Below are 24,047 nucleotides of genomic sequence, written 5' to 3'. Positions count from 1 at the left end.
ATAAAACTTGATTGGCATGGAAAATTCTTAAGTTGTAATAGTAAAGGAGAAAAGTGGGATATAAAATTGTAGGTATAGTTGGATCTCAATTATGTAAGGAACACTGGAAAGGAACAGGCCAATATGTCAACAGAAGTTGCCTTTGGGAGGTGGAATTATGGGTAGTTATTCTTCCTCCTTCTCCTATGTCTCCTTCTTTATCCTTTACTGTACTTTCTGTGTTTTCTACAATGAGCAAATATTACTTTCACAATGAGGAAAAGTTTTTGCAAAGAAAAGCGTATAACTAGAAAAAAGTAAATAAAAATTTGACTGAAAGTGGAGAAATTGAGAGGTACTATTAGTTATCATCCTGGTGACCAAGATGGTTCTTCACTGACCACCTGTTAAAGAAGAGATAGAACAGGCCTTCTGTTCTGAAGGAGATGTTCAATTCTTGTCCCATAATGGAAAATTTAAAATCTCTGGGGTAGCTAAACAGATCCTGAGGTGACTAATTCCCTCAGTTACAGTGTGGGGATCACCGACTCCACAGGGAAGGTGGGAATGACTAACCCTCTGATGATGGGTGATCGCCTTTGTTCTCCTGTTTATCACCTCCTGGCCAGTTCTGCTCCTTGAGGATGACCCAGAGCAGTCTGGAATCTCTTCCTTCCTCTGTTGACTCCTTGGCAAGGGTCTGTAGTCGAGTGGAGGCAGATGGGAAGGAGGCTTGAAAGAGTGTGGTATGTGGCATGTCACATGGCTTCCTTATCCAGATCTGATTGTACTTAATTGCATCTTCCATTGCTGCACCTCCATTTGAGAAAGGCAGGAGCGAGCCAGTGTATTTGCCCTGTTCCAGCCTTGCGCCTCCCTAATCCTTTTCACCAGCTGCAGAAGGATCTTTCTACCCTGCGTGGACCAGTAATTCCACTCTTCCCCCTAACGTCTTAGTGGCCCTCCTTTGCCTTCAAGGATAAAGCGTTAGACTCCTAGCTCCGTCAGGCCCTGCTGCTCTGTCAGCCTCATCTCTACCATTCCCTCCCTGCTACATACCTCACGTCCTAAACTGCTCGTGGTTTCCCCAAAGCACCTGGCTTACCCTTGCCTCTCTAGACCTCTCTCCCCTCCACCTGAGTAACTCCTACTCATTCTCCAGGCCTCAGCCATGCGAATGCCATCTTTTCAGGGACGCCTGCCCTGCCCTCAGGGCCCGGGAGAGCCCTCCTCTCATTGGTCCCATACCTGTGCTTACCCTGATCTTGCTTCTTGTCACCAGTGCTTGTTCATCTGTCCCTCTCCTAGACAGGGAAGGACTGGGCCTTTTTCACCTGTGTTTTCCCAGCAGCACCTCGAAAAGCATCAGACATATAATAGGCACTCGATAAATATTTGCTGAATGAATGAACACAACTAATGATGATCCAAATAGTAAGGATGGTTGCCTGTATCCTCCTTTAAAATGAACGCGGTTTGCTAAACACTGACATTGACAACTGGAAGGTCAGAGTGGGGACCTTGCAGGTTTTTTGTGGCCATGTTAACTCTTATGGTTTTTCTAGTGGGGCTGCTTGTTCTCTGAAGGGCCTGGAGCAGAGCATGAGAGGTAGCTGTACTTGAACTGTGCTCTAACTCTGATCTCTCTTAGACTTTAAGTACGTAGGCTTTAGCTTGCACTTGAATGATTTGTATTTTTTCTAGTTGACCTTTAGTTTGCCTCTAATGATAAATTTTCTAAGAATTCAGGTGGAGACACTTGTCCTAAGGTTCCTCTGATACGACTCCAGAACAAACAACCAGGGACCCTCATGCGTGATAAATTGTACCAGGGCCAATTAGGATTATTTTTTTAAACTTTAACTTTAGATTCTTGAGCAACAGCTTCAGCAAATGAAAGCAACTTATCAGCTAAACCAAGAGAAGTTAGAGTACAGCTTCCAGGTGCTGAAGAAGAGAGATGAAGAAAGCACAGTGATTAAATCCCAGCAAAAGAGGAAGATCAACTGGTAAGCTAGTGTGCAGAGCGTCTTTGTTCTGGGCCTTTCTGTGCTGAAAAGAGGGATGGGTATGTACTCTTTTGTAGGAGTAGAAACTGTTAAAAATATAACCAATTCTTATTAAAATATTTTTTTGGGGGGGGAAACATTCAACTGGTTCTACCCTCCCCACACCCCGAAAAGAGTTTACAGCAAAAAGTCTGTCTCCCATCCCTCCTTTATCTGGGTCCTCTGTCCCACCTCTGTGACCATTATTCATTTCTTTTGTTTTGTCCAGAATTTCCTCATGCACGTACAAGCAAACACAAATAGACAGTCTCATCCCCTTCTGCTTTTACACAAACGATAGCATTCTATACACACTGTTCTGTGTCTTGAAGATGTTTCCATACCAGTTCGTAGAGGAGGCTCACATTATTTCTTAAGCTGCCTCGTATTCCACTGCATAGACATGCTAGGATTTACTTGCCCAGTCCCACACTGATGCACATTTCGATGGCTTCTAATCTCTTGCTGTTGCAAATGATGCCAACATAAGTACTTATGTCAATGTGTCACTCCTCATGTGCGCCCGGCTATCTGGGTAATGCTCAACTTGTAATTGCAGAAGCAGTACATGTGCATTATAGAAAATTAGAAAATACCACAAATGAAAGTGAGATAAAAACATAAAAATAGGGCTTCCCTGGTGGCGCAGTGGTTGAGAGTCCGCCTGCCGATGCAGGGGACACGGGTTCGTGCCCCGGCCCGGGAGGATCCCACATGCCGTGGAGCGGCTCGGCCCGTGAGCCATGGCCGCTGAGCTTGCGCGCCTGGAGCCTGTGCTCCACAACGGGAGAGGCCACAACAGTGAGAGGCCCGCGTACCACAAAAAAAGAAAAAAAACAAAACAAAAAACATAAAAATGCCATATTCCTCCTACCAGAGATTAAGTGTATCTCTTTTTTTTTTTTTTCTTTTTTTTTGCGCGGTACGCGGGCCTCTCACTGTTGTAGCCTCTCCCGTTGCGGAACACTGGCTCCGGACGCGCAGGCTCAGCGGCCATGGCTTACGGGCCCAGCCGCTCTGCGGCATGTGGGATCTTCCCGGACCGGGACACGAACCCGTGTCCTCTTTTCGGCAGGTGGACTCTCAACCACTGCGCCACCAGGGAAGCCCTAAGTGTATCTCTTTCTCTCCCTCTCTCTAGGTATACAGATAGATATAGATATGACATCATACTGCAACTATTGTTTTGCAATCTGCCTTTTTTTAAAGTCAGTAACCTCTACGTTTCCATTTCAGTAAATTTCATTTCATCTAAATATCTGGATCACATTCATGTTTCCCTAGTTGTCCAAACATATCCTTTAGAGTAGGTTTATCCAAATTAGCATCTCATCTAGGTCCAGGCATTGCATCAGGCTGTTAAACTAAGTTCCTTAAGTCTCTCTGATCTATGAGACCCCCGGATCCCTCCACCTGCCAACCTCCTTTTTACATGGTACTTATATACTTATTGTATCCTCTTCTCTTGATGTATGTGTGTGTGTGTGTGGGGGGGTGGAGCCAGTTATTTGCTCAAAAGTCTGAGCCAGTTATCTTACAGAATGTCTCATTTTCTGGATATGAAAATAGGGATGATCAGTGTGTTTTAGAGACCTTCTTATTATTTCAGAATAATGCCTAAGAGGGAAATTTCTATTTCTATTTTTTTTGGCTGCATTGGGTCTTCGTTGCTGCACGCAGGCTTTCTCTAGTTGCGGCGAGCGGGGGCTACTCTTCATTGCGGTGCGCGGGCTTCTCATTGCAGTGGCTTCTCTTGCTGCGGAGCACGGGCTCTAGGCACACGGGCTTCAGTAGTTGCAGCATATGGGCTCAGTAGTTGTGGCACGTGAGCCCTAGAGAGCACAGGCTGCAGTAATTGTGGCTCGTGGGCTCTAAAGTGCAGGCTTAGTAGTCGTGGTGCACGGGGTTACTTGTCCCACAGCATGTGGATCTTCCCGGACCAGGATCAAACCCGTGTCCCCTGAACTGGCAGGCGGATTCTTAACCATTGTGTCACCAGGGAAGTCCCTAGAATTTTTAAACTGAAACTATGTCAGTCCTCAAACCTTCCTGTGCCTGTGTAAGTGAGGCATTGACGTAAGATGTCTGTTCAGGAACGCAAAGTCTGAAGTCTGGTCTTGGGTCTAAAAGCCATGCCTGTGTATTTCATCTGACAAGTTTCTATATACAGAGCTATTAGCAGTGAGCTGGGCATCGGTGGCCTGACTGTGTTCATGGTGCTCTGGGCAGGTCATAGCTCTGTCTCCTGGGGCTGGAACCTTTGACCACTCCCCTCTCCTGCAAGCCAGGTTCCCCTGGCACCCTGTGTGGAACTCTTCTGTAGCACTATTCACACAGTTCTGTAATTAACGTTTGTCTTTGTCTCTGGCTGGACTGATAGTGCTTTGTACTCAGACATATCCTTGTATTCATCTTGGTATTCAAACATATCCTTGGCACAAAAGAGACCTTTCATGTTTGATGAATGAGTGAGTGAATGAACGAATGAGTTATTGGACTCGTTAACAGTATCAGCTCTTTCGGGATGGGGGACTCATATATCATAGGCTTGTGATGCAGTTTTACTTTTTTCCTTTCTGTTTTCCTCGTTTCAGAAGTTGAGGTAGGTTGTTTAAATCTGTGAGTCAGCACTAGGTGTGGACCCTGACAAGTGCTGTGCTGAGGAAGATTTAGTCACATTGTTGAATAAGAGGCTGCCTCTTGGTGGGTTTGGGCTCATGGATTGTTTTAAATGCATTTAGTTCTGGATGATCCCATTTCCTCCTGTTGCTTGTGTTTCCTTGATCACAGCTGGAGCTGTGTTTGGGGAAATATCTGGGAGGGTTCCCCCACCACCCCAACCTTCCACAAGTCTGAGCCTAGATTTAGATAGCAGATAAGAGGAACACGCACTGCAGCTTCTATTCAGTTGCAGACTAACGTTTTTTTTCCTCTTCAACCCAGCCTTCATGATGTACTTAACAATCTGAGATCAAAATATAACAAGCAGGTAAAGCAGTTTCAGGAGGAGAACCAGTCCCTAACCTCAGACTACAAACGCCTTGTGATGCAATTCAAGGAGATGCAGAAAGCCATGAGGTATTTCAGGGACCTGGGTCCCAAGGCATGTGCCCTAGGATAGAGGTTGCAGGGGTAGGGCTGGTAGCGGTGGTGATTTCATCAGACTTTGATATCACCTGCTTCTTGGGAGCTGGACCAGGGCACCAGAGAATCCTTTGTGCTGTCTTTCCTGTCCCTTTACTTGCATGTCACCTGCCTTGTTCTCACAGGTGAGAATCAGGGGCTCAGGGATTGGGCCAGGCTCAGGATTTCCCACAGCTCTGCCTCGGTCCTTGCCCTGCTGCTAATTGGGGGTGGGGACGGGGGCTGGCCTGGCACTGGAATCAGCTGGCCCCGGTCAATAACTCTCCTTCACAGGCATTTCGCTCTCATTGATGACAAGCAGTTTCGGGAGATTTGGCTGATGAATGAAGAGGAGGCAAAAGACCTGATAAGCAGAGCCTTTGATGTAGACAGGGTCATCCATACCCATCACCTGGGGCTCCCCTGGACAGCACCTGACTTCTGGTTCCTGAAGAATGTGGGACCAATTTCTCAGCAGCAGCGGAAGTCGGCCACACAAATCTTAGAGGAAGTGCTGATGGAAGCAGGTGACTGGAACAGAGTCATAGCATCTTCGAGCTGGAGTGGAGGGGCCCTCTGAGAACATCGGGTCAACCCACTCCTTTTACAGATAAGGGAACTGAAAGCAGTTCCCTTATCTGGGGGATAAGGTTTCATAGCTTAAGAGGTCCAGAGAGCATGATTGGTTGATATGACTTTTAAGTTTCCTCTAATTTATAGCTTTACCTTCTCCCCTGTATTATAAACTGGTAGTTAGATCTAGAAGCTTGATCAGATTCAAGTTCACTTTAGTTTTCCTATATACACTGTTGCCTACCTCCATTGGGGTAAACTGATGCCAAGTTTTCTCCCTTTGTGATGTTAGCAACCATTGATAACCATTGTCTAAGATCCATTAACTGCATTAGGGATTGCAGCAAAACGGTGCTCTCAGTTCCATCATTCTGCCTTAATTTATTAGCTGGAACCCTTCTGAAAAGAGAATCTTCTCCCCGTCAGCTATTTGCTACCCTGAGATACAGTTTGCACAGGAAAAGCAGGAGAGTGCTTAGTCTTTTTTCTGTTTGCTAGTCTTCAGAATAAATAGACGGGGGCTCTAGCATCTTCTAAAGGTGACCAATGAGGTTTTATTTAAATTTTTCCTTATGAACACATGGGTTTAAACAAATGTGATGTTTCGGTTTACTACAGTTATCATCCTTACTAATGCTCTACTTATTCCATCTTTGGCCATGTCGGCTTCTGGGTCCTTTCGACACAACCCCAGCAGTCTTTGATAGCTTCATGGCTTTCCAGAATGACCAGATGTTCCAGGCTCACGTTATGTTTTTCCTGCTTCAGGTCTGGAATCAGCCGTTCCTCCAAGAAGACTTTGTCCTTTTAAATAGGGAATGGCATTTTGAAACCACAGTCCGGGTGCTGGAGGGCTCACTGTTTTGATTGGTCATTGTTTCCAGGCCTTCTCAGTGGGTGAGCCGAGGGTATAGGATTATGTTTTAAGGATAAACATAAAATAAATAATGTATTTATGATACACGATTTATTTTATCTTTAACACATAATCCTAATGCTTCTTAATCATCAGGATGCCAGAACTTTTTACTTAACCTTATCAGGGTGTATCTCCTTTCTCCTAACTTGAAAATCTTCATACTCAGTGCCTTCAGAATAATCGCTCATATACGTTTTTACGGTACCACAAAATAGTCTCAGAATAAAAGAGCAACCCTGCCACTAACACATGATTACTAAAAAGAGTTTAAACTTCTTTTGCAGAGTTCTTTTTGTTCCTAGGATACAACCTACTAGGGATGTACACACAGATACTGTCTTTTAAAATCACTTGGAATGCTTTCTATGTGGTTATGTCACCAACTGTATACACGCTTAGGTCTTCTTGTTTCATGTTAGTTTTGATTGTTAGTGATTTTGCTCTCTTACAATTGAATTTTCTTCTATAATTATGTAAAATATTTACGTTTCCAAAGTCAAATATGCAAAAAAGTTATACTCAATAAAGTATGGCTTTTATCCTCTTTTGTCCCTCTCCTATAGGTAACTATTTAATAATTTATGGTTTATCCTTCTGTTACTTTTTAAAATTATAAACAACTGTGTATGTCTTTATATAAACCAATTTTTAGGTAAATGAGAACATATGCTTTTCTCCACCTTGCTTTCTTCACGTACAGTATATCCTGGAGATGAGTCTATAGTAGGAAGAAGAAATACCCTTCATTCCTTTTTTATCTGGTGCTCTATTGTGTGACTGGGCTATAATTATTCAAATAGTCCTCCGTTGATGGTCGTTTGGGATATCTCCAGTTTTCTTTGCGCTTTTGCTATTAGAATATTGCTGTAATACATAGCTTTGTGCATTTGTGTTTTCATGTTTTTGCCTGTGAATTGTTGGGATCAAAGGGTAAATTCCTCTGTAATTTTTCTGGGTATTGCTCCATAGGGATGGTACCATTTTTGCATTCCACCAGCAATTGGCTCTTGTCCTTTTCAAAATCTTTTCATATATATTATCTTGTTTTACCTTTTGAGCAAGTAGTAAAACCTGGGCAGTACAATGATTTGTATTACTCTTTTCAGATGAGGGATGTATAGCCTAAAACACTTAAAATTTTCATTAAGGAAAATTTTGCTCTTGCTACCAGCTGCCAGTTCGTGCTGACACTATTCTTCTGTGAGGCAGCTACTTTTCCTGCATTTTCATGGGCTGCTTCTAATCTTCTGCAGGTTTAGAAACCACATGGTGGATGTGTTAGAGTTCTCTCTCAAATAACAAACAGGTTCACGGTCTCCGTACCACTTCCTGGTCAAGGCTGGATTTTGAGTATGGTGTTTCCAGGTAGATGAAACTGGGAAGAGTGAGGCTTTCTAGGCTGGCCAAGGGTGGCAGAATTCTCCGGATAGTCTCTTATTTCGATCCCCAACCTCCCTTTTTGCTCTCCCCACGTGATGGGTTTTTCTTCAGCTAAAGAAACTTGCTAGTGCCTTAAAGAGGCCTTTTAAGGCCTACATTTCCTCAAGGAAAGCCGTTTGACTGTTCCTCAAAGGGAAGCAGGCCAAGGAGTCACCTTCTCTTTCTTCCTCTCTCTCTCCTCGCTATGGCCCCTCTGCAGAAGAGGAGGGGGCAGAGGAGGCCGCCTCAGCACCAGGGTCGTACCTGGACCTGCCAAAGCAAGTGTCAGCGAAAACTACCAGGAAGATCCTGATGCTCCTGTGTGACGAGTCGGTGAGGCTGGGCTCCTGGCGGGTGGCTTGGCCGACTTCCTGCCCTTCTCGAGGGCTGCTTTTGATGGCACTGGACGGGCCAGAGGTGGTCTGGAGGCAGGAGTGGACCGGCCCTCAGGGTGGTGCTGGGGGCGGCCCCTGGGCTTCGTGGGGTCGTGGAGAGGCTGTCGTGCTCCAGAGCTGACCTGGCTGGTCACCAGGCCCTACCTTAGTGGTCAGCAAGCCTGGCCCAGGCCAGCCAACGGGCTCCTGCTAATTAAAAAAGAAATGCTAAACAATTGCTCATCTGTGAGAGAAAGGGCACCCGTCTCGCCTCCGTGCATCCACCTGACGAGTAGCGTGGCCACACCCGACGGTGGCCTTTCTCTGGGAGCTGAGCCTGCAATTACTCTGGGGGTGTTAGGCCTTGGATATCTTCACTGTATATTAGCAAAACTAATTGGTGTAAAGGCCTCGCTGGAGCTGGTCCAGCTAGAAGTCTTATTGTACCCAGACAGATTTGGTGTTTATGCAGATTTTCATTTCTGAGATGGGAAGCAGGTGGCACAAAGATTGGCAGCCTCCAGTCCACTTGGGACAGTTCTTGGGCACGAGGGGGGGGCTCCTGCCATCGAGGGCAGCTCCAGCTGAAGGAGGCGGCCGGCGGGTGCCCCCCTCTGTCCGCAGGCTTGCTGCCGGTGGCCACCCCTCCAAGGAGCCCTCCCCCACGCGTTGTTCCCACTCCGAGCGGGCACCCAGTCTTCTCCCCCCTCACCCCCCGCACTTGACGTGCACCGTGTTCTGCTCTGGTGTCTCCATCTCCCCCCAGCCCTCCTCTCCTCCAGCTCACTGCCTACCGCTGTGTCCGATAGATGTCTGGGGAGTAGCATTTGAGTGAAGTGACATGGGTGGGTGGGAACGGGACTGGATCACGTTTGGACTGCGGCGGGGAGCTCAGGTGTTCGCCCCATGGCTTGTGGGCGAGGTGCGGGGAACTCAGTCCATCGTGAGGATTGGCTTTGTCTCTGGGAAGGGCTCTTAGGCATCCCGGGAAGGCCTCCCTCCGAGGGCCCTGCTGCCCGATGTGTCAGCCCTGGGCTTCTGCTCTGGCTAGTTATCCAGAGGGGGGATGCGGGGCCTGGGACGCGTCCTGAACCCTGTCTCTGACTGGAGATGTCATCTTCCTTCTCCTCAGGGTTTCCTCATAGAGAGCAAGCTGCTGAGCCTTCTCCTGCCCCTGGACAAGAACGAGTGTTACCTGCTGAAGTTGGACGCCATCTTCTCAGTGAGTCCCCCCAGGGCTGAGTGGGTGAGGGTCCTGGGGTAAAGACAGCCCCCTGGGGTTTCCAGCATTGCCTCAGCCCAGGAGTAGATGCGGGGCTCCCGGGGCTTCCCCGGCTCCCTGTCACATCCTTTCCTTCACCTGTTTTCCATGTACGAATTGGCCTCAGAGTCGCATTGATGTCTCCCATCCCACCCCTTCCTCTGTCAGTTCCTCTCTTATGGCCCAGCTCTCAGCTGTAGGTTCTCCCCTCCGCCCCTAAACTGAGATGTGGGTTCAGCCCCGTTAGCATTCTCGTGCCCACCAGGCCTATATGGAGCCGTTCCTGACCTGAGCGTCGTTCCTCTGTTCTGATGTGCGTGTCCAGATTCACTGAGCTTTCCGGGCTTAAATGGCCTGTACTCTGGGCCATGGCAGGCGCTGGGGCTGCTGAGGGGAGCGAGCCCCTTGCTCTCGGGAGCTGAGGGCCTGTTGACTCCCGGAGCCATGTGGAGAGGGGCGCTTCTTGATGTGTGGTATTTGAGCAGTCATTCTATTTTTCCCTCAGGCCCTTGGAATCGAAAATGAGGATGACTTGTATAAACTGGTAAACTTCTTCCTCAAATACCAAGCTCATCATTCACCTCCCAGCCAGGTAAAGTGACATGTAATAAAAAAGAGAGCATTTAAAATTCTCCTGGAAGCCACATGAGACCTGGGCTCACCAAGTTCTGAATATTTTGATCCGTAGCACTTCCCCGCAAAGCAGGGCCCATTTTTAATACCTATCTTGATTGTAATTCACTATTTTGAGGAAGTCATCATGTTAAAAATATTATAAAATTTTAATATAAAAATTAAAACTTGAATTAAAAAATGTTTTTAGTATTGTTAGCCCCAGGGTGAGTATCCTGTTATGCTTCCGAAAAGAGTTGGCCGAGTGGACAAAACACAGACGCTAAACAAAAAAAGGACATATCTGACTGCATGAAAAAAATTCTGTAGAGCAAAAATCACTATAAGCAAAGTTAAGATACAGATGACAGGAGGGGGGAAATATTTTTAATTCATATCACAGTTAAGGGCTAATTTCCTTACTATATAAAGAACTCTCATAAACCAATAAGAAAAAGACCCACACAGTCCGGGAGGATCCCACGTGCCGCGGGAGCGGCTGGGCCCGTGAGCCATGAGCCGCTGGGCCTGCGCGTCCGGAGCCTGTGCTCCGCGGCGGGAGGGGCCCCAGCAGTGAGAGGCCCACATACCGCAAAAAAAAAAAAAGATAAAGACCCACAAGTCAATGGAACAGACAAGGGATATGAATAAACACCTCCTAGAAGAGGCAATAAGGTAACTTTTAGGGACTAGGGCCGCAGCAGCCATCGCTCTTTGCAGTTTGGTGTCGGAGTGAGTAGGGCCGACGCCAAGCAAGGAATTGTGTTCTCTCCAATTGCAGACCCTATAAGATTTGGCTATGTCCTTCATATTTGACTGGATTTACAGTAGTTTCAGCAGTGTGCTACAGTTTTTAGGATTATAAGAAAACTGGTAAATTGGTATTTCTTGGATTGGATAATGTGGGAAAAACAACATTGCTACACATGCTAAAAGATGACGGACTTGGACAACATGTCCCAATGTTACATCCCACTTCAGAAGAACTAACCATTGCTGGCATGACGTTTACAACTTTTGATCTGGGTGGACATGTTCAAGCTCGAAGAGTGTGGAAAAACTACCTTCCTGCTATCAACGGCATTGTATTTCTGGTATATTGTGTAGACCACGAAAGGCTGTTAGAATCAAAAGAAGAACTTGATTCACTAATGACAGATGAAACTGTTGCTAATGTGCCTATACTGATTCTTGGGAATAAGACTGACAGGCCTGAAGCCATCAGTGAAGAGAGGTTGCGAGAGATGTTTGGTTTATATGGTCAGACAACAGGAAAGGGCAGTGTGTCTCTGAAAGAACTGAATGCCCAGCCCTTAGAAGTTTTCATGTGTAGTGTGCTCAAAAGACGAGGCTATGGAGAAGGCTTCCGCTGGATGACGCAGTACATTGATCAACACCAGCCCCCATCGGTTCAAGGTCTCACCATTCAGGCCTACTCAGAGATTTGATCACTCAACACGCATAACTTGAATTCGATAGACTTCTGTTGGTTAGAAAACAGATGTTTTTTAGATTATTAATATTTTATCAACCTAATTTGAGTTAGAATTGAAAACTGATTCTAGTAAGCTTGAATATCACAATGTTAGCTTTCTAATTCCATAAAAACAATTAGTTTCTACAGTTTATAATCTGACATTACCCCCAGCACCATTTTTAAAGAGCAACTTTCCAGACTACATTTGAAGCACTTTTTAACAATATGAAACTACAAATGTAAACCATATTTAAAAGTTCACCATGTTAAATTTTTTATGTACTTTTTTGGAACTAGTTTTAAAATTTTAGATTATGTGTCCATCTATCTTAAGTGAACAGTTAATAATTAGCTTATTGATGATTGCATGGTGCCTTACAGTTTTCATTATTTTTTCTTATGCAAACGTCATACAATAAAGCAAACCCTAATATTTGGCATCCTTCTTGGGCAAATGTTTCATTTTAATGTGCTTTATCTGGCTAGTATGCTCTGAAATTTTGCATGTTTAATATTATCTATATGAGGAGGTTACTGGGAAAGGAGATTGCTTCAGAATATTTAGAATAATGCCTAAGTTCCTGGAGGCTTTTGTATTTTCCAGGAGACAAGTTGTGTTTGGTGGCACCTTATACCACGTTTATCTCTGAATCATGTGTATTTTTATCTGTAACACTACCATTACCAGTGCTGATGGGGTCCATGTCCTAGTCCCTGTGGGATCGGCCTTCTGCAGAAAAACACAGCTTCTGGTACAACCCAAGGTTAATTTTTGGTTTGAAAGGCCCACTCCCGTTGTCTGATTCTGAAGTGCTCCGTCTTACTGGCGCCCGGTTTGGTGTTCGGTGGCTCTTCACCACAAGTAGTGACAGGCAGCAGTCTCCCCACATTTAGAGGTACTCCCCGGTCTCTTTGTACGTAATGGTACTCTCCAGGGCAAACGACAAGTAGGGTCTTGTGCGCGGTTTCATCGTGGAGACCTGCACCTGAGGAAAAAGAGCCTATTCTGCTTCATTTGTCACTGAGATGTTTGGGGATTTTGCTCCTATCCTCCAGCTCTTTTGCATTTTTGGCATATTTTATTTCTTGGTGGAAAGAAAATGAATCCATATATTTAATTTTATTTTTTAAGTTATTCTCAGTTAGCTCTCATTTTATAGCACAAAAGGCTTTTGTTTTTAGATACAGTGCTTGCCACGTGACAGTGTCTGCAAGCCTCATTGATAGACTTTCTAATAAGATTTTAGTTAGCTTTTTTAAAGCATTTTAATTTCCTAAGAAATTGAGTTCTTTTTTTCCATATGTCGGACAGTCCCATAATTAGCTGAAAGACAAGTGCCAAATATTTATTTTTAAAGACTGTCAAGCTTAAGATTTCCTCTCTTTGTCATAAACCAAGGTTTTATAGTATATTTAACCAATTCCATTGAGAATAGATTGCTCCAATTCCATCAAGAGTGATCTTAATATCAGAATTAGTGTTTTCTCTAGCTATTGTCCAAATCACAGTTACTGTAGTCCCTTCTCTCATCAATAATGTAATATGTGAAGCAAATACGGATTGAAGGACATGCCTGGAAGGAATTACCAGTTAGCTAAACCAACAAGGTCATTTCACCATGACATTTGGTTTTAGGAATTCACCTATTCTATTTCACTTTCAGCTTCCTTCTAAACGAAAATAAAAAAGCTTTCTCCCTGCCTAGAAACATCAGTAGCACCATGGGAAAAGTAGCAAATTATATTTCAGCCTCTTGGTTTATTCTGCCAGATATGTTTAACGTACTCATTTTTAATGTCTTGACTAAACAGAATTAAGTCTTATTAAGAGTAACTGCTTCTTGTCGTTGGTATCTTTTCAGTATTTACAGGGACATGCCTTTCTTCAAGTATTTCCTAGTATCTACTGTGATCATTGAGAAGTTAATTATTTGTGTTATAAATTGGTATAAAGGAAAAAGCTTACTGGTTTCTCTAGAGGGGATTTGCTTTCTGGTACAAAATATCTTGTTTCAGAACTCTCATTCTAGGTCTGTCACTGGCATCAAAGGAACAAAGTCACCTTGTGAACCACAGCTAAACTGGATATTTTCCCAATGATGTAAGAGTCTTATGGCCTGAACCTCTGGAAACTAAGCTGTACTTTCCTGCCAGCTTGAGGGAGATGGGCCTCAGAGTTCCCCAGCCACTGGGCTTACCATCTAGCTCTGAGATCTCCTCAGGGCATATACACTGAATCACTGCTTCCTTCAGAAGAAGCAAGTTAAGAGAATGCCGAGAAGCAGTAAAAGCACATGGGGAAAACATACACTCTGTATGTGCCTGTGCAAGCGTGCACATTTGCGGAGTAGTTTCTGGGTAAATGGTAGTATTGAGGACACAGGTTAATTTTGTTCCTCCCACTGTAAAGTGTGAAAATGTAATTAACACTATTGTATACAAGCTAAGATTGGATTCCATATAAATCAGGAAGTGTTCAAAAGATGTTTTAAAATCTTAAGTCCAAAACTCTAAAAATAGAGGGCCTCAGCTGGCTTTTATATTTTTAAAGAAGAGATTCTTAACCTCACACCTGTTTCAATGACTGCTGTTAATTATAGTTTTGTGTAACTGTTTCAATTGATGGATTCCAGTTTATCTTGGTGAATTTTTAGATCGAAGATTATATTTTTTAAAAATTGGGGCACAGATATTTCCTAAAGCGTAGGAAAAAATATTCTTCGCCATTGGCTTAGTTGACCCAGTATCCTTGAGTGCCAAAGAAGTATGAATTCAGATATTGCCTGCATAGATCTAAATTTTTGTTTTGTGTGCCTGTGTACATATACACATTTACTGTGGTTTACAATGTATACACAGAACGTTGTTTCTTTTCTTTAGTTTTTAACTGGCTCACACTTCTGTGTAGTGCTTTCCAGCACATAAGCTACTTATAAATCATTAAAATAGAGTAATGGCTGTGATAATAGTGTTTCTTGCCTTCTGCAAAATGATTTGATTAACCCAACATTTTCACAAGTTCCATCGTTAAAAACAGAATACCTCTAGTTGACATGATTTGAGAGTTTCAGGAGACAGGTTTACATTTTCTGAAACTCTACTTGGTATGTGGCTCAACGTGGCATTTCAGTCTTATTAGTCACTTACATGACTGAAGTTTGCAAGGCTTCTATTGCCAAATAAATTTTGACCAGAGTACATTGAAAATAGCTAATATAAAAGGAAGTCTCTCAGAAAATCTAGTGTTGATTTTATTTAGAGTATATTGTTTGGATTTTTTTTTTTTTCTGGCCGTGCCATGCGGGATCTTAGTTCCCTGACCAGGAATCACCATGTCCCCTGCATTGGAATCGTGGAGACTGCCAGGGAAGTCCCTGTTTGGATCTTTTTAAACATATGTAAAAGTTGGTGAAGCTTCAAAAAGTCTCCAAGAGAGCATGAGAAAAATAGAGATTAGCAAATACAAATTTCTGGATGCAAAATTAATAGGGAATTAAACGTTTTCTATAAACCTTTAATTTTGTTTTTTTTTTTTGGTCATAGTTAAGAGTTCAGAAAACAGTATATCTTCAATTAAGGACTAAGTTCCCAAAGCTCCATATTGATGTTTCTGGTCATTTCCATCATTGTCCTTTTGAAATGCAAATTAGTGCTTTTTAACAACAACAAAAAAAGAAAGAATGAAAGAAAAAGAGAAAAAAGAAAAGAAAGAGAACAAGCTCTTAAAAATATAGGACGGTGCCTCTATGTAAAGTGATTGGGATTTTGTTAAAACCATGTTTCTACTCTTGAACCCTGTAACCATTCCCCCTCACATACCCCCAGCCCACACCTGGATAAAAATATCCCTGAGTATAAAGGGAATCTACAGAGTCTACTGAAGATGCAGTTTTGAACTAGCTAATTTTTGTCCTCATAATTTAGAATATTAAATAGCTAATATATTTAATACCTCTGATTGATTGTTCTGGGCTTTAACCACACTTTCAGACAGAACCCAAAGTAATCACAGTAAAGTAAGCAAATTTATACAAAGTAAACTTTGTTTCAGGAGCGCCCCCACCCCACATAGATTTTAGGACAGAAATGGGAAAGGTTTTTGAGTTATTTCATGCAGAATTATTATCTGTGGAAAAGCCGCACTGGAGTGGATGAATTGTTCTTCAGCGTGTATTTTAAATGAAGCGGGGGAATTAGATTTAATTTTAGTTTTAAATATTCGGGGGAAAAGGGAGATGACAGTTCTACAGTTTTTGACATACAAGTTGTCCTTGAAATTGTTTTCATTATCAAGTATAAAGATTCACATCAGAATGGCCAACTTCACATGGGTTTCTGGATTCCCTGGTGCTGCTCCTAACCTGGACTCATAATCAGTTGCCATATTGAGGCAAGAGCGCTCAGGGTGGATATAGTCACATAACTGTAAAAGTGTCCCCCGATGCAGGGGACACGGGTTCGTGCCCCGGTCCGGGAAGATCCCACATGCCACGGAGCGGCTGGGCCCGTGAGCCATGGCCGCTGAGCCTGTGCGTCCGGAGCCTGTGCTCCGCAACGGGAGAGGCCACAACAGTGAGAGGCCCGCGTACCGCAAAAAGTGATCAGTGTTTTCCGTGGTGAGGCCTTCAGTATTTGAGTGAATGCAGAGTATGTTGAAGTGGTAAGTCGGTGATAAGTTTTTCATCACTAACCTTGTTTACACTTTTGTACACCACTGCTTGCACTAGTATCTTAGTGTGAATTTTAACAATTGTTTTACAGTGTGTACAGATTGTTAAGCATTAATTTATATAAAGATGTTTCTGTTTACTTTTATGTGTTTTACAAAGAACAGGTATAATAGTTGGTTAAATGTTCTTGAATTGTGTTTGTGTGTTATTTTGATTATGTTCTATTGTCTTTTCACCCCCTATGAATTTGAGTGTCAGGAATAGAAAAATAAAATGATTACCTGGTAATATAATCAGCCTTTGCTGTATTAAAAGAAATACAAATTAAAAGTGCTCAAATTCCATTTTCATCTGTCAGGTTGGCAAAAATCTGCAAGTTTGATAACACATAGTGATGGCTGAGATCTGGGAAACAGTCATGCTCATAATTTGCTGGTGTGAGTGTAAATTGTCGCAGCCTCTGTGGAGGACAGCTTGGCAGGATTGATTACAAAACCGTATAGTGCACTTCACCCTGTGATTCCTCTTCTAGGATTTTAGTCTATTGATATACTCAGTACAGTTGAAACGATGTGTTTATCATAGCTTATTCATCGCAGCGCTGTTTGAAATGACAAAAGATTGGAAATGACCTAAATTTTCATCATTAAGGAATTGATTAATATGTGGTGCATCTACACAATGGAATACTATGCAGCTGTAAAAAAAAGAACAAGAAAGTTCTTTATGTATTTATGTGAAAAGCTCTCTAAGGTTTATTGGTATGTGAAACTCTACTATGTATGTCGTAGAGTATCATTCACGTAAAAATGGAAGAAAAAGTGAAAGTGTGTGTGTGCTTAGATGTATATATATTTCTTTGGGAGGATACATAAGAAACTGATAACATTGGTTTGCCCATGGGAAGTAAAATGAATGAACTGCAAGGCAGGAGTAGGAGGACTTTTTAAAATTAAAAAATTAAAGTTTAATTTGTATTATGAGTCAAGAGGATATTTATATCATATAAGCTTTATGAATATCAATAAAATGAACACCTGTGAACTGTTTAGAAATAGAACATTATCACTCTTGTGGTTTTTCTTTTTTTAATTCGGCTGCACTGCATTTTTTTTTTTTTTTTTTTTTAATTCTGCTGCACCACATGGTATGCGGGATCTTAGTTCCTGACCAGGGATCGAACCAGGGCCCCCGCGGTGAAAGCACTGAGTCCTAACCACTGGACCGCCAGGGAATTCTCACATTATCACAGTTTTGCAGCTCCTTAACTTCTGTAACTTTCTGTAAACTTTTCTCCGTTTTTCCTCTTTCTGTCCTCATACACTCATGCTTGCGTACCTCCAGCCACGGTTACCCTTGCACCTTTGTCCAGATCAACCCCTGGCATCTGTGTCTCCCCTACAGGAGCGAACAAGCCTCGTATCACCATTGGAGAAGCTGGACCTCCAGGGAGAGAAGGAGGGAAGCCTTGTGGACCGGGAACCACAGGAGAAGCAGCCCCCGCCTTCTCCCAGGCTCATCCACCCCAACGATGTTCTCAAGATTCTGGAGGCCTTTGTCACGGGTCTGAGGAAACCCAGGTGGGCTGTGTTGCTGGAGGGCTTGCCTGAGAACTGGGGAAGCTGGATGGGATGGGGGCCCAACAGATGCCAGGGATGGGAGAAGAGGCTGCTGAGCCAGAACTTGGGGGGAGTGAGTAGAAGGATGTCTGGAAGGAGGATGAGAGGAATCCATGGACATTACAATGAAAGAAATGGGTGTAGAAGCGATTTGCATGTTTTCATTCATCATTCATTCATTCAACGAACATCTGTTGGGATCTGCTGTGTGTGAAGGCCCCGTGGGGAGAACACTTTGTGATCAGAACAATGGTCAAAGCATATGGAGGTGTCATGTTGCTAAGGGGAAGTGGTCCCCTCCATCTGGCATATCAGACAGGGCCTTAGGAGGAAATGGCACCAGAACTGGGTTTTCCTCGGTGGACAAAGTGGGGGGCAAAGGGCATTTTAGGATGTCACACCACAGGGAAAGGCCTGGTTCAAGAATCATGACAAAGAGGTATGGCTGGAGTGTCAAGGATCTGAGGAGTGGGACCGGCTTGGGTAGAGGAGCCAGGCCAGATCTTGAGAGCCTTACCCAAATTGCCCAAGGTCTTGGTCTTTACCCTGTAGTGGACTGGAGCCAGAAAAGGATCTTAAGCCATGGGGGAGCCCTGAGAAAGATCACGTTGGCGGCAGGGAGGGGGCTGCTGCTGGATGCAAGGACAGTGGTAGGAAGGTTTGTCCAGGTGGGAGGGAACAGCCTGGATGGAGCCTATCCTAGAGGGGATGGAGAGGAGATAAATTTTGAGAGCTGCTTTGCTACATTTGTGGAAGAAATAGGCAGAGTATACACTATAAAGCCAGTGAAGTAAACTGATTGAGAGAAAGCTGGTGGATGAAACGCCAGTGATGCTTTCACAGAGGTGACAATGGCACCAGGAATCAGGAATGTTGATGACAAGCGGGTGTTCTTTCTGAGAATCTTCCACGATCTGATGAACTTGTATAGCTGGGTGGGAAGGTGACAGGTGGAAAGGCAGTAAGTCTGTGAGGTGCAGGTACTGTGATGGGCCCTGCTCGGGGGCCTGGATGACACCAGGTGGAGAGGATGGTACCAGTGCTCTCAACCTTCAGGGACTTTCGGGCACCAGTGAAGCTGTTGAAGGTTGTGCGAGACGACTCAAAGGACTCCGAGTACTGGAAGGCCCTGACCACGGTTATCCCTGCCACCACCCTGAACCTCTGGGACGCTCTCTACACAGCCTTGGAGAAATACCAGTACGTGTGTCTGTTATGGCCCAGGGGGAGGAGGGAGCCGGGCAGACAGGTAGGAGAAGGATGCTGCTTGCAACGGCCACATTTGGCGCCTCCCTGTCCCGTGAACTCTTGGAGAGAAAAGCTGCCAAAGGGCAACTCCTGTTGGGGGGCTGTAGTGTTGGGGAGGCCCCTCTGGCCCCGCCCTCCCTGTTCTGTTCCCGCTGGCCTGGCTCGTTGAGGGCGGGAGGGCTGCTCTGGTGGGCGAGCCTTCTGGGGTCCTCTTCCACCCCCAACCAGATAGAAATACAGAGCCCCTGGCCCTTACTTGATAGAGGATGGAGGATTCAATGGGCCTCTAACCGGTTTTTCTGCCCAAAGCCTCGTCCTGACCCAGAGGGCCAAGCTGCTGCTAGAAAGCCGTTCTCTGGAGCGGCAGGACACAGAGCTCCGGCAACTGCTGCAGCAGTACCTAGACGCCAAGGTGGGTGACGGGACCCTCCAGGGGGGGGAGGCGGGATGCTGGGAGAGGCCGTGGGACAGGAGGAGATACTAGGAAGTGAGGTGTCACCCCTGCCCCCACCCTGCCGCGAGGCGTGGGAGCTTTGAGATGCAGGCTGCCATAGTGTCCCTTTGATGCCCATCGTTTTCAGCACCGGCTGCTTGTTGGAGGGCTCTCAGAGGCAGTGATGAAGCCAGTGCTGGCCTCCCAGCTTACGGAGCCCTTCCACATGAGCTTCCTTCTTTGGTCCCTAACAACCAGTCTGTGAGGCAGACAGGGCGGAAGTGTTTCTCCCTCTTTCACAAAAAGGAGAATCGAAACTCAGCGCCTCTGTAACTTGCCCAGAGGGCAGACTCTTCCCTCTCTGCCAGCCCTGGGTGTCTGGCCTAGGATGTGACATGGGGAGGGAGAGGAGGTTCCAACTGGGGCAGATATACCCTGGCCCCCACTCGTGCCTGCTCCAGTGACAGTTGGGGCAACTTCCCCATGGCTTGGCAGGAGGAAGGATCTCCCCGTCCTCTCCGCAGGGAAGAGTCCACTGGCAACACAGTTGCTGGCTCTGCTCTGCTCCTGTGGGATCCTCCACGTGGTGTTTAAGGTCGTAACACGGGGCTGAGCGTAGGTCCTCCGTCATCAGCTGAGGCCAGTCACACGCCCACGCACTGGGGATGTGTGACCCGTAAGGTCTCAGGCCCCCTGCTACACCTGAGGGGGGGGATGTGGTGAGCCGGGGGGTCACGCTGGCCTCTTGGCCCGAGACAGGACTCAGACGTTTGGGAACCGTATGGCCCATACTTCCTTCGAGGCCACTGTGGACAGGAGGCTGGGGGCGGGGGGGAAGCACAGGGCCACACTGGGGCTATAGGGTGGGCAGGTCAAGAGCGGAGGGGAGGGCTCAAGAGAATGGATCAGAGGGGAAGGTTAAGAACGTGACCAGAGCCTGACGAGCTGGAGCAGAAGCCAGACGAGGAGCCCAGGTCTTGGCTTCAGAGGAAGGCAGGCTGTGGGCTTTCCCAGGCAGCCGGAAGTGTTTGGGGGAGGAAGTGCTCCCAGGGATTTGGAGGCCTGTGGCAGGGGGACCCTGGGGGAAGTGTCATGACCTTTACTCTTTTCCAGATAAACTCTGAACTGCAAGCTCCTCCGACTCAGGTGTTCCGGGTCCCCACAAAATAGAGCCAGACCTCGAAAGGCTGTCATGTTAGGGCCGACACTGGTATCAGCGTTGGTGCCACAGGTGGCATCTCCTGGGGAGCTGCCTGGGCCCACTCCCTGGGTTTTCCAGAGCTGCTGTTGTCGGGCCTGTCAAGATAAGGTGACAAGAGGAGTTACTTGTATCCTGCAGGCATGATTAAAGTCTTCAAAGGGTTGTGTCTGAATCTCTTTAAAGAGGTCAGGTGAGACACGGGCCCCTATCCCCACCTCTGTGTCATGAGGGGACTTTGTCCCCAGCCTCGGGCTGTGGTTTGACAACAGGCTTGTGGCTGTGGGACAGGGCCCGTGGCACGGGGCTCCCTTCCTGCTTTTGGGAGAAGTTGGTGTCTGCAGGTGGCGGCGGGAGCTTTGGGCCATTTCAGGGTCTGTGCCTGCAGACTGTCCTTGGGCCTGCAGGACCCTTTAGTGAGCTTCTGGGGCCCCTGGGTCCAGCCTGCGGTGCCCCCTGGGCTGTGCTGTGAGGCTCTTCCTGTGGGCAGCCTGGGCAGACAGTCCTGTACCTTAGGCCCACCTTGAACCCTGGGTCACAAGGCCCCCCAAAGGGTTAGGGGCCCATCCTGTACTGGGTTTGCCAGCCAACCCTGCACCCTGCCCCCCATCAGTCCCCCCACTTGGACAACTGCAGACTTGTCAGCTCAGTGTTTGATTTCTTTTATTAAGAGAAAAATCACCACTCGAGAAAGGAAAAACAGCCAGGAGAAACCCAGCTCACACAGGCAGGGGGGCAGCACTTCAAGCAAACTCCAGGCAGCCCCTGGAGGGCCGGAAGGGTGAGCCCTGAAGAGGCCAGGCGGGTAGGGGGGCACGGGCATCCGGGCGTGGACATCCAGGCTTGCGAGAGCTAGCCTGGGCTGAGGAAGCTCTGGAAAGCCATCAGGACCCACAGGCTGGGCAGGGACTGGGCTTGTGCACCCAGGGCTGTGGCTGCCTGGGCCGAGTGGAGCCGGCCTGGGGAAGCAGTCACCCCGCAGGATTAGTGGGAAGGATCTGGCGCACTTCCGCAGAGCCAAGACTGCTAGTGTCGGCTGCCGTTGCAAGATTATGTCTGGGGGAGGGGAGGGTGATACTTTTTGCTCATTAACTCTTTGGAAAGCCCTGGGCACTGGCCCATGACATGATTCTCGATTCTCAGTTAATTTTGTTAACGCTTTCGAGCTCTACGGGGAGGCCTGCGGAGGATGTGGGGTGGCTTCCTCTGGAGCCCCCATCCCTTCCCCCACCCCCCACCCTGCAGGCAGGGACCCGAGGGGAGGGACCAGGCCGGCAGCAGACTTGAGGTGGTGAGGGCAGGCAGGGAGGAGGGTGTCACCAGCCCAGCCAGCAGGACGAAGGCCCCTGGGACCTGAGGCCTCCATGACAGAGGAGGGGCAAATGCCCAGGCCCAGGAGGGGAGTGCAGGGAGGCCCCGGGGCCTTCATGCCCCTAGGAGCTTCTTGACCATGTAGCCGGGGAGGCTGTAGAAGAAGAGGGCCAGCATGAGTAGCGCCAGCAGTGCCAGCACAATCTTGATGATGAGCCACTTGTACCGCGTGCAGATGAGGTACTTGATGGACTTGAGGGGGTTGAGGAACCAGACAAAGGCCGTGTCGGGCCGGCTGGGGGAGGGAGAGTCTTGGTCAGTTGGTGGCATGTCCAAGGCACCCCATCCCCTCAGCCCTACTAGACCCCAAGAGGACTGAGTCCCCAAAGTACTGAGTGCTGGAGGGAGGGTTTGAGCCCAATCTCTAGCACCAGGTTTGCTGCCTGCATTCCCTGTCCTCTTTGCAGGACCCTCTGGTGCCCCATCTCCTCCCGCGGCCTAGACGGCATTTCTGGCAGCTGGGCAGGCATCACACCTCCCGCACCCTTGCAGGGATGGCGGGTCAATGCCTGAAGAGGCAGCCTCAGCACTGCAGACAGTTCCGATTATTAGGAAGCTCCCCTATTGAGTGGTTCCTTGTATATGGTCCGGTGCTCCCCCATGTTCTCAACGAGATCGGTGTTTCTCAACCTCTCCCCCTTTCTGCTTCTGTCCCCACCAGGTCCTGCCAGGGGTGTGAGGGGCCCCGGTGGGGCATATGCCACCCTCACCCCGACCTGCCCACCATCAGGGCTGGATCGCTATTCTATCTTCTGCAGGGCCGCCTACCCCAGAAGGGCTTGTTGAGCTTACATTCTGTTGACTGTGTTACAAAAACAACAGGTTCTATGAAATGTCAAGATGGAAAATCAAAGTATTGAATATGCTTCTTCAAATTCCTCCAGCTCCTGGAGGACGTGGACCACACCCTCCAGAGCCTTTCAGCGCAGCTGGGGCTGCAGAACAGGGATGTGGGCGCAGGGCACCTGGTCTCTAGTCCCAGCGGTGACAGGCAAGTTAGGCACCTCTTCGAGCCTCGGATTCCTCACTTGTACCACGGGGTTAATAGTAGATCCCCACCTCCGGGGTTGGTAAAAGGGTGACATGAGAAAGTGCATGGGAAGCTCTCAGCCCAGCGCCTGGCACCGAGCTGTGCTCCTCATATGCTCGTTACTAAGATGTTTGAATGGGATGGAGATACTCACTGTCCTGCAGGGCAGGAAAGGGCTCGGGGTTGGGAGGAGGATACTGGTAGAAACTATTCAGGACTTGGAGGCTAATCCCAGCCAAAGCCTTTCCCCTTTCCCGTCCATCGCTCAACTTCTTTCTGCCAGTGGAACTGGGTTAGAGTCTGTCCGGATTGTTGCTGGGACAGGGAGTGGTGCAGTGCGAAGGACACTGGATTGGCAGTTTGAAAACTGAGGCTGAATCCTAGCGCTACCCTGATGGCTAGGTGACCTTGGGCAATTTACTCTTCCTCTCTGGCCTGATACGTGAACGTGCAAGACAGTTATTTGCAGTTCTGAGTCTATGATACTGTTCGAAAGCTTAAAAGTTGCTGTCTGTATCCTTATGTGTGCACTTGTGGGCATACTTGTGTGTGCACTTGCGTGTGTGTGTGTGTGTGTGTGTGTGTGTGTGTTCCACATGCTGCCCAGCTCATAAGCCCTCGGTCCAGGAGGGAGGGAGGAGTACCAGACCCAGGAGGGTGCTGGGCTCAGGCCCCAAGGATCTTCTTGACCGG

The 24,047-nt window shown here is 47.0% G+C and overlaps 2 protein-coding genes and 1 pseudogene across 3 annotated transcripts in view; 2 read left to right on the top strand and 1 right to left on the bottom strand.

Annotated features, from left to right (window-relative positions):
- DRC1 (dynein regulatory complex subunit 1) overlaps window positions 1-21,111 on the top strand; it is a 48,017-nt gene extending 26,906 nt beyond the window's left edge. Inside the window, exons 8-17 of the mRNA XM_029232288.1 lie at window positions 1,849-1,988; window positions 4,971-5,105; window positions 5,445-5,677; window positions 8,282-8,394; window positions 9,568-9,657; window positions 10,202-10,288; window positions 17,860-18,035; window positions 19,131-19,274; window positions 19,632-19,734; window positions 20,869-21,111. Of these exons, the coding sequence (XP_029088121.1) occupies window positions 1,849-1,988; window positions 4,971-5,105; window positions 5,445-5,677; window positions 8,282-8,394; window positions 9,568-9,657; window positions 10,202-10,288; window positions 17,860-18,035; window positions 19,131-19,274; window positions 19,632-19,734; window positions 20,869-20,925 (1,278 nt within the window). The 3' untranslated portion in view covers window positions 20,926-21,111. The remainder of the gene's footprint in view (window positions 1-1,848; window positions 1,989-4,970; window positions 5,106-5,444; window positions 5,678-8,281; window positions 8,395-9,567; window positions 9,658-10,201; window positions 10,289-17,859; window positions 18,036-19,130; window positions 19,275-19,631; window positions 19,735-20,868) is intronic.
- On the top strand, window positions 11,108-11,987 carry LOC114900808 (annotated as a pseudogene).
- Window positions 21,112-22,373: 1,262 nt separating the features above from the next.
- OTOF (otoferlin) overlaps window positions 22,374-24,047 on the bottom strand; it is a 91,291-nt gene continuing 89,617 nt past the window's right edge. The window contains exon 46 of one of the 2 annotated variants that reach the window (XM_029232014.1): window positions 22,374-22,559. In XM_029232014.1, coding sequence (XP_029087847.1) covers window positions 22,379-22,559 — 181 coding nt within the window. In that variant the 3' untranslated portion in view covers window positions 22,374-22,378. The remainder of the gene's footprint in view (window positions 22,560-24,047) is intronic. The other variant, XM_029232015.1, reaches the window with a different exon arrangement.

This window comes from Monodon monoceros, unplaced genomic scaffold (genome assembly GCF_005190385.1).
Source record: "Monodon monoceros isolate NGI ecotype Baffin Bay Population unplaced genomic scaffold, NGI_Narwhal_1 Super_Scaffold_19, whole genome shotgun sequence".
NCBI classification, from domain to species: domain Eukaryota; kingdom Metazoa; phylum Chordata; class Mammalia; order Artiodactyla; family Monodontidae; genus Monodon; species Monodon monoceros.
The sequence above is the reverse complement of the archived record's forward strand: the minus strand, read 5'-3'. Positions and strand labels throughout refer to the sequence as shown.